The sequence below is a fragment of the Battus philenor genome, unplaced genomic scaffold (genome assembly GCF_028537555.1).
Source record: "Battus philenor isolate CCGP_79_NKW_IND1 unplaced genomic scaffold, ilBatPhil1.0.hap1 SCAF_6, whole genome shotgun sequence".
In the NCBI taxonomy this organism is placed as follows: Eukaryota; Metazoa; Arthropoda; class Insecta; order Lepidoptera; family Papilionidae; genus Battus; species Battus philenor.
This window is the reverse complement of record NW_027181726.1, coordinates 6,300,245-6,310,619: the sequence shown is the minus strand read 5'-3', so window position 1 is coordinate 6,310,619 and position 10,375 is coordinate 6,300,245. Positions and strand designations below refer to the sequence as shown.

Genomic DNA, 10,375 nt, shown 5'->3' with positions numbered 1-10,375 from the left:
TATACGAGTGATAAATCACCAAAATAATTTCTGTTTCGACACAAATTTTCGAGAAATAACTGTCATTAAAATGTAATAAAATTACTTTTATAGTTCTTTTATAACATAAATTTACAATTTTGCCGATGACTAGGCGCAATAGACATTGCTAGGGTTGTATAAGTATTATTGTAAATAAACTTTTAATTGTACAGTACTTTACAGGTTTTTACTGTATTCTATATTATTTAATAATAAATGATTTTGTATGTCTATTGACTCTTTTTTTACAAACACATGAACTAAGTAATAAAACGATTCAAATTAAATGATCGGATTTATTATGTTTGCCTTCAGTAAATTTGTTTAAGTATAATTAATCTTTTTTAAAATGAAAAATATTTTTTTCTTTATGGCCTGTTTGATACGATGAATAATTACCATCAACTGCCATTTCTATCGTCAAAGAAAGAGAGTTGCAAATTTTCGTGCTCACAAATAAAGTAACACTTGCTTTCACAATGAATATCGGTCAACAATCCATTGTGATTCATTGAGCCGCATAGTTTTTCTGTTCCATGCGGTTGTTTTCCTGCCCATTGATTATATCCACTTTCTTCGACTTTCTCCCCTGTAATTGAAATATAATGAATAACTTTTGACATCAATATTTTCATTCTATGAACTGTCATTAATTATATATAACTATTGAATCTTTCTTAATAAGTATCAATTATATATTTTGTTTCGATTCGAAAACCGATTCAGCCGATAGACGCCCTCTGCGCGGCGGGAGGCCTATGCTTTAATAACCTTGCGCTGTCCATCTAGTGGGAGGCCTTCTCACGTCGCGTGTTTTGGCTCAGCTGGCGGTCGCCATTCAAGAACCTTTTGGCCCCAACCGCCACTGCTTATACGAGCGATGTGCCCTGTGCATTTCCACTTCCGACGAATTCTTCGAGCAACGTCCGTGGCCTTAGTTCTTCTGTGGATCCCCTTACTTCTTTCATTGCTCTCTGCGTTAAATTAAGTTTTTTGATGATACCATGGTTCAATAAAGTTTTAAATTAAAACTAACTCACCCTGTATGGTTAACCAGCCTTTGCTGTCGCTGTAATTGATTCCTAAGGCGACAGTGTTACAAGAATCAGGTGTAATTACAATGTCGTTAAAAGCATTCTTTGTAATGTTTGCTAAATATTTAGCCTCCGTTTCACTATTGATTATTGCTAGGTAACTTTGTTCTATGTCACACACCAATGCAGCATCTTTCCAGTTAAGGGGCGTGTCATGGAATTTATAACATCGTCCAACCTCATTATTATAAACATATGCTGAAATAAATTACGTATTAATAGTACATGATGACTGTTTATCAACCAATAAATATTAATAAAATAATTATTGGTATGACAAAGAATATTTGTACATTCAAATTCTGTTGTTTCACAACCTAACGGAATCATTACAATAATTGGATATGTGACACATGTACTTAGTTTAGTCATAAGTATTGTTACGAAGAAAGCAAACATTTTTTGATTGTACATTATTAAAAATGTATAAAGCTAATTAGAAGTGGTCACCAATGGCTGCAATACAGTCCTTTAAACGTTGAGGCTGGTTATTAATAAGCACACCCTCATTCTATAGAAAAATTCTTCACTGCCAATCCTGCTATCAATGGTATATTGATACACGTGTGCCAATGTTTTAATACCTTTTCACAAAAACATAGCACAGTTACGTTTTTATAGCTAACATCGCACAAAACTATCACTGAAGTCGGATAATGCCTTCGTACTATGTTGACTTATTAGGAGGCTTTTTTAGAGCTTTCAGGGTAAATACATACACTTTGTTTTTTTTTAAATATTGTATAATTGCAAAAATTTTCTGTGACTTTCCTTTGCGTACAGTTTTTATTTTACCAGCCTATTCTTTTTTAAAATTATCAGTAAGAAATGACCAGAGCGTCTTCTATAGGCCACAAGTTCTAAGTCATCTTTGAAAAGAACCAGGTTGCGTCATTGGACTTGATACTATATTCATCCCCCGAGATAACTACTTTGATCGCCTTTTTCGTACGAACAATACATGGACGGACAGATTTTTTTCTGTCACAAACTGAGTTGGTTTTACTGTACCTATCTATTAAATAATTAAATAAAATCCAGTACACAAATATTTGAACGATAGTACGCGTACGGAGGATTTTAAAAACTCCACTTTAATGCGACTAAATTTTTTCAATATATTGGCGCAAAAGTTAGAAAGCGATGTACAATCACATAAAAATGACATTCCAAATTCAAAAGTTACAATTTGTTTTTTTTTTTTTATTATGATAACAGTATTATAAATATATGCAATTATCTGGCGGAGGTGAGTTACCGCCTGTACAGCGATCTGATCTTCATCACATGAAGTATACGCGTTTAGCGGGTGGAAGTGATTTAGCACCGAAGTACGTTGGAAAGGATAGCCAAGATTGGTCAAGATACGTGAATACATTTCACATATCTACTAAGAGTATTTACAATTTACACAACCCTAACACGATCACTGAGACTATATCAATGATAGTGTCCGAATTGGAAAAGGCGTTTGAATTTGAATTCGAACGCCCAAAAATGATTTAACATAAAAGTATTGTGGTCGTAGTGGCCAGCAATACGAGGCATGAACGCTACATCACCCTTAATTTATAATAATTTAAAAATACGTACATACGTATAAATTTATGAGATGGTCTATGCCTAACAGTGGACGTCTAAGTGAAATGATGATGGTGATAATTATTTCGGAAATACTTTTTTCCTTCATGGTGTCTTCTATTTATTTTTTAACTTACCTGGATCTGGGACTTGACACTCTTCGTTCCATTTAACGGATCCCTTGGTTTTCTTACATATGAAGGGATATTTTTTAAGACATTGTTCGTCTTTCAGTGTTCCGTCGCGTGTTAAAACCAAGCAGTTTTCATCGCCTTCGCGGTTGTCTGGTTGACCCGGAGCCCAATAGTTATAAACATGTTTTATTGGAACACCTATAACAAAAACATCGATTGAAAATTTTGATTACTTTAACGGATTCATTAATAAAATCAGACGCAGGAGATGAAATAAACAGGTGATTGGTTACAGTTGTAAAAGGTTTAAAGGGGTGAACATAGTTCATTTGCTGCCAATTAATCTATGGATAATAATTAACTAATTGCCTGTCTAGTTGGTCTTCGTGTCCTCATTGATGGAAACATATTTTTTCATTGACTCGGCTTATACAATAATCTCTTTTAAGGAAGCGAGGTTCGAGCGCTCCCTGTGCTCGACTCGAGCCGCTTCACACTACAATTTCAATGGATTGGGGCGAGTATAACCGTTCACAATCAACTGCCTTCCTATTGACTACTGTCGTAACCTGATAAGTAATGTTCTGTCCCTCATCTATAAAGAGGTAAACATTGTAGCACCTACGCGATCTACTTTCATCACCCCTTGGTTTAAAAAATAAAACCTTCAAAACCTCTCTATGTACGAGTTCGTGTTTTTCGTTATTAAAGACGCGGAATTCAGTCAAATTCTTAGGATTATTTTTGCAATATCCCACTATCTTATTCAATATAAAACAATATTAATTCAACATACAATGCATTACATCTATTGTTTACGCGAAGTAAAGTCAACGATCTGTTAGGATAAAACTTTGATGTACTATGTACTTTTTTTGAAATAATGTAAGATTACATACATTTAATAAACATTGAAAAAGCCTGAAGGCGAATACTTCATTCGCAAGCTGTGCTTTCTTCTATAAATTCGTTTACAGAGTAGTAACCCCAGCTCATAAAAGTTCTTTAACCAATATTTTAAATCCAGCAATAGAAGCTTTCTGAATAATTTTGGTATCTTAATGTAAAAAAATATACATTGCCCATAGAATGATTTGCTAACTTTTTGAAATCGAGTCCTAGTTTTTTTACAGAATTTGTTTTTGCTTAAAAATTTCTTACATATAAAGCAAGTTAGTGTAAAGGATTAATATAAATTTCACAAACCGGCGTATGTTTTACACTTTGAGCGATCACTTATCTACATGGAGGCATTTAATAATTTACAATTGTCTTAAATTTTCTTAAAATTGTTGCGCCAATAAAAATAGTTATTCGTACTTTCCGCAAATAACACTTTTTAGTGAAATAAGTTATTAAGACCTATTTTTATAGACAATAGTGATAAATTACAGCGAAACTATTAATATTTTCTAAAAGCAATTATACACGTATCCATCACCATTGTAATTAACATCCAAAACAATATTAACTCACCGTCAACAGTTGTGTATACTTCCTTAGCTGCTAAATCCGAAATTCCAATGTAAATAATATCAAACGGCTGTGTTTCGTTCCAATAACGAGTAACTAAATCAACTTCTTCGTGGGTCTCGGGATAGAACAAAAAAGCGCCCTCTAAATCACACCTTTCCATCGCCTCTTTCCAAGTTTTTTGTATAGTATGAATTTTGTAAAAGCTGTTTAAATTTTCTATATAATGATAGTCATCACGAAAAAAATTAGATTGACCTTAAAATTAATAAATAGTGAAATTATAAACATCTATTAACATTTTATCGTAACTTAAAACGTGCAATTTACTTACAATGCGCCTGAGATACTATAAACAACAAGAATAAAGTTAAAGCGCACTTAAAACGTAACATATTTCTCAGTAAAACATGCATCACTTTCAAAAAAGCAAAGTCGCACTGACCACAACAATTTATCTATTTGTTTTTATACTGAGTGGATCTAAAAACTAGAATAACGAGAATCTCAACTCGAAGTAGATGCGATGATACTTATTAATTTACTAGTTTCTATAAGTTGAAGGTCGTTGATTCTTGAATCCGATGTATAAAATATTTTTTACAATCAAATTGTTCTTTTAATTCATTTTACAATTCATTCAATATAGAAAGTTGGAGTTTGTAGATTCTAAGGGCAGAGTTTGCAGAGGTTATAGAAGCTGATAATTCCGAGGAATGATCCGAGTTACACAAATTAACATATATTTAATTTAATAACTGTGAGTGTTATTTTGAACAATATAGAGAGACTAAAAGTTTAAATTTAGCTAACAACTGTGGTACTTATAATTAGTATTTCACATTACGGAATTTATCACGCCGTAAAAATATGGCTAGGTATATAACATAGGTAACAAAGGATTAAAGCAAATTAAGTTAACTTATAAACATCCCTTATCCTTTTCATTTCATTTCACAACATTACACAACGTTTCGTAATAATTTTATAAAAGGTAGTTTTATTTTTCTTAAATGGCAACACTACTCGACTCCGTCACTCTTTTGTGACAACTTCCGATAAAAGGATTGAGAGAGGTGGGGTTGAAACAGCGTTTTGATTATTGAGTCGGGAGCTCGATCATTCGTTCGATAACCATCGAAGTGATAAGTTGTCTAGCGGAAACTATGCTAGTTGACCTATAAGAAAGTGGAATAAAAGTATTTACTGTGCTGTGAATTGGAGCTTTTCTAATATTTCATAAGTGGTATCTAATAACAAATGTACGCCCTCGAAAATTTTAAATATTAAAATATAAGGAGGAAACTCGAGTTAAAATTACATTAAAATATAAATAGCATTACATTTAATCGGGACTACCCTCCGGTAGTGCAAAAATACTCACGACAGTTTTACATAGCATTGCATATGATTGGCGCTACCCTCCGGTAAGCACAAATATTTACGCACGCACGCCGGTTGCACCCGGACGTAGACGACTTCGCCAACCATCAGAAGTTTCGCTCGGTTCAATTCGTAACAAACTAGTAAAGTTTCTGTCTTGTAGTACTCGTGTTTATCACAACAAGAAGATGAACCACTTGTTTCACTATCATGCACTTCTAGAGCTTTCACATTAATCCAGGGTTGAATTCTATCAAAAACTATTACAGATTCATAAAGCTTTCCTCTTTTATGAAAACCTTCTCCTCTTTTATGAAAAAATCTGAATATCCGTAACTTGATAACGATCATTTCCTAACGCTTGAGAAATCTTAAATTTAGATAAGAGTTTAATAATTTTTTAATCATTAAAGTAATTATTTCCTAAAATCTTAACTAGATCACCAACTTTGTATTTAGGTGCCGGAACCCAATTGGCGTCATGTCTACGTTTTTGAATGTTCTGGTCTTCTTCTATATTTGTACTAATAATACTTTTTACACATTCCACATCGTCTTGTGTGCTTTCAATTCCCATTTTGTTTCCAAGATCATCACGCATTCTAATGCCTAATAATGCTTCAGTTGGAGTCTTTTTAATGGTATTAATTGTGTTATTAACACCCCACTGAATTTTACAGAGTTGCTTAAACCAGTCACGTTCATTATCATTAAAATTTTGAGTAGCTTGACCATTGGTTCTGGGATAAGCAATCGCGTTCAATATGTGCTTAATGCCATGTTCATCGCAAAATGCTTTAAAAGCTGGCAATGTAAAAAAGTACCACGATCTGACATCTACCATTCTTGCTGCCAACCCAAAGTCAAAAAATATTTTTTGAATAACCATTAATATAGTCTTTGTTTCCGTATTTTTGACTGTCCGCACGAATACGTATTTTGTAAAACCATCTACAATTGTTAGAATGTGGGTGTTACCATTCTTGCTGCTAACGAAAGGCCCCAAGTTATCGATATGTATAGTATGAAACGGTATACATATCTTTTCTATAGGAAACAAATGACCTCTTTTTTTCGAAATGCGCTGTCTTTGTTATATGCACGGTCAATGCAGGTGCCCACATATTTATTCACAAATTGCCTAAGCTTGGGGAACTGGTACCGACTTTGGACTTTTTCTAAAGTCTTAGAATAACAAAGATGACCGATGTCATCGTGGCTAGCTTTATTGGCTTTGTTCTTTGGACCACAACCAGCCAGAATCTTTTTTCAACAGATAAGTTAATGGTCAGGTAATCAATCCATAATCTTGGATGAACTTGCGATAGTATTCCGTCAGGCCAAGAAACTGGCGAACTTTGTGAATATTAAGAGGTGTTGGAAATGCTTTTACAGCTTGAGTTTTTACGCTACCGAGATGAATACTTTTTTTACCTCATATCCCAGATAGCCGACTTTAATATTGAAGAAACGGCATTTTGATAATTTCAAAGATAAGCCAAATTTTCTCAACAATCTCAAAATTTCCTCAAGTCGTTCAAACATATCATTCTCTACATATCGTCTAGATATGCTAAAGCATATTAGTGCCTTTTGCTGCCAAGGATCTTATTTATCATCCGCTGAAAGACAACTGGAGCATTTGCCAGCCCGAATGGCATCCGCTTAAATTCGAATTTAAATAATGTCCATCGGGCGTGACGAAACCCGTAAGAAGTTGACTGTCCATAGCCATGGGCACTTGGAAATAACCAGAAAGTTGAGAGTTGTGAAATAAGCGATTCCGCTGAGATTCGAGATCCGATCTTTTATGAAAGGGACAGGGACACGATCTTTTACTGTTTTATAGTTGAGAGCTCTGAAATCCACGCAAAGTCTTTGTTCACCAGTTTTCTTCCTCACCATTATGATTGGACTTGAATAACTGGAATTTGTCTCTTGAATTATATCGTTTTGCAGTAATTTATCAATGGCCTCCCCCACTTGCTCTTTCTCTGAGTGTGACTATCGGTAAGGGCGATAAACGATTGGTCTGTAATTTGTCTACGACTTCTTCACTCATATTTTTCCCCACTTTAATGTCTTCTTTTTAAAGGGGCTCGAAATCTTCATTTTGATTTCAGCAGTGACCCTATTGACCTGCTAAGAGTTTGAGGTTAAGGTTAAAGGAACTGCCCGGGCTATTAAAGCATCCGCTTCAAAGGTTATGCTAAGAGTTGTCAGGTTACTAATAACCAAATCGCCTTTTCTGTTTTTTTAAATTGTAAGCACCAGTCGTCATTATCATTTCTAACCTTGTCATTTCAGGTCTGAGTTCGTTATGGCCGAGCTGATATGCGAAGCGCCGAGCCGTACATCGGTGCTTTTGGCGAGATGCGGCACTGCCCAGGGACAAGGGTGGTACAATGCGTTACCTGAGACAAAGGGAAGGTTGTTAAGGGGTGGCCCCCTTAACAACCTTCACTTTGTACTATTCGACGACACCATCAACATTACTTAATGTCCCCACCTCACGTCTGGCAACATTACTGTGGCCAGGCTGAGAACTGGGGATTAGGAGATAGGGATGGTGTCCGTCTACCTGAAGCCAAGTACGACAGTCAGACCATACCTGGACCGGATCGGTAAAGCCGAGGAAGCCTTGGGGAATGCCAAAGTAGTGCTGAGCGGCGACGTGAACGCCCGGAACACCGAGTGGGGCTGCCAAACCGTGGACCGGAGGGGAGCCGAGGTTGCATTTGGTTGTGGTGTGAAGTTCTCCTGCCTGGAGGAAGTTGCCACCGCGGCTGCCGATCAGCTAATTTATACCTACGGCAGCCGCAGAAAAAGGTGGGTACGGCGTTCTGCGTTATGCAGGATGCCTATTTTGTACCCCTTAAATTTTTACGTTTATTATCTGATGGGGATTACCCCCAGCAGATATTAAACGTAAAAATCGTGTTTCCAATTTCAATTCACGAAGAAATGAAAAAGAATATTGTATTATGATTTTGTATCTGTTCCTATTCGATGTTGTCTTTATATTCTCAATATTAGGGCAGAGTGGTTCTATCGTTGGCTTCTACAGTTTTTGGAACAAAAAACAGAAAGTGAGCCAAGCCTGAGAAATACGGAAGCTGAGACATGACAGTGTGTTGTTTTAGTCATAAAAATCGCGAAAAAATTACAACGAATCTCTCGCGGTTTGGCAGATTACTTCGCCCAAATTGGGCATAATTTTTAAAATTTCAAATTTTTAATTGCTGATATTATTTTATTAATCTTTCTACCCAATAGCAAGAACAAGATATACGTAACACGACGAAAAATTCTATGTAAGCGATACTTTTTGAACATGCTGTGTCTTAACAATATCACAATAATTTGACTACTAAAAAACCATTTCGACTGCAATTGCTCGCCATACAAGATTAACTATCATTAAAGAATGTATAGATGTAATAATTAATATTTCATCTCTGGTTTTCCTTATGATATTCCGCTACAACAGTTATATAAGCCGCGCATAAATTTTTCTCGCATTGTTAAAACACGTGAATATAATGATAAATAATTGTAAAAATCTCATTGCTGTTCAGTTATTATCTATTTATAAAATTTCCGCATATTTTACTTTGCTTTCGAAGGTTTTCATACTATTTAATCAGTTATTTCTAAAATTATTTGTTGAAGAGTGAGCCGTGTCTGTAACGGTAGAAATAACCTGCGCAATCAGCAAGTAATTTTTTAAAAGTATTTTATTGAACACTCTTAAACTCTTACAAGAACAGTGATGTACCAGGGTGAATCAAAAAGTTCTTAGAAGTGCATATATATGAAATATTTTTGGATCAAGTTCGATATTCAAATTAAAGAGTGTCTATCACACTATATTTATGCAGACTTTCACTTGTTTTTGTCAGTTCGTTCGCATGTAATAAATTTTTTTGTGCAACGAGTTGCTAAAAAGTCAAAATTATGGATAAAAGTGAGTTACGTGCGGTGATAAAATATCTCGGTTTGAAAAAAATGTCTACGAAGGAAATTTTTTTTGACATTCAGCAGACATTAGGGGGTGATGCTGTACCCTATTCTACGGTTGCGTACTGGATGGCTGAATTTAAAAGAGGTAGATCAAGCTGTAAAGATGACCCGCGTTCTGGGCGGCCTTCAACCTCCGTCACAGAAGAAAATGTCAAAAAGGTTAAGAATCTGGTTTTGGAAGACAAAAAATGACTATAAACTATATAGCTGAGACCCTAAAGATATCTTCTGGTAGCGTTCAATCCATTTTAATTGATTCACTGGGGTTCAAAAAGGTGTCTGCAAGATGGGTGCCACGAATGTTAACCGACGAAAACATAAAGCGACGTTTGGAAATTTCCAAGCGTAATCTCGAAATGTTCCAGCGTGATTCGGATAATTTTTGCCGTCGTCTTGTCACCATGGATGAAACGTGGGTCCACCATTTTGATCCTGAAACTAAAAGACAAAGCGTGTCTTGGAAACGACCATCCTCTCCATCCATTAAGAAATTTCAAGTTGCTCCTTCCGCTGGCAAAGTTATGGCCTCTGTGTTCTGGGATACTGAAGGAATCCTTTTTATTGATTACATGCCAAAAGGCCAGACGATTACTGGACCCTATTATGCAAATTTAATCCCGAAAGTGCGTGAAGCGATTAAAGAAAAACGTCGTGGAAAACTGTCGT

The 10,375-nt window shown here is 35.4% G+C and overlaps 1 protein-coding gene across 1 annotated transcript; it reads right to left on the bottom strand.

Moving 5' to 3' along the window:
* Positions 1-4,732, bottom strand: LOC137930141 (macrophage mannose receptor 1-like). The gene is made up of 5 exons (XM_068773269.1): positions 4,638-4,732; positions 4,307-4,561; positions 2,834-3,028; positions 1,062-1,313; positions 1-610 (listed from the first exon to the last, which is right to left on the bottom strand). Exons 1-5 carry the CDS (start codon positions 4,717-4,719, stop codon positions 423-425), a joined length of 972 nt encoding a protein of 323 aa, XP_068629370.1. The 5' UTR covers positions 4,720-4,732; the 3' UTR covers positions 1-422.
* Positions 4,733-10,375: the final 5,643 nt, after the last annotated feature.

Bases quoted from the DNA above. Each gene is read 5' to 3' on its own strand.
- LOC137930141 (XM_068773269.1), bottom strand. From the start codon at position 4,719: ATGCATGTTTTACTGAGAAATATGTTACGTTTTAAGTGCGCTTTAACT. The intron at 3,029-4,306 runs GTGAGTTAATAT...TTTTTGTTATAG, and splicing joins AGTATACACAACTGTTGACG to GTGTTCCAATAAAACATGTT. The intron at 1,314-2,833 runs GTAAGTTAAAAA...AATTTATTTCAG, and splicing joins GTGTCAAGTCCCAGATCCAG to CATATGTTTATAATAATGAG.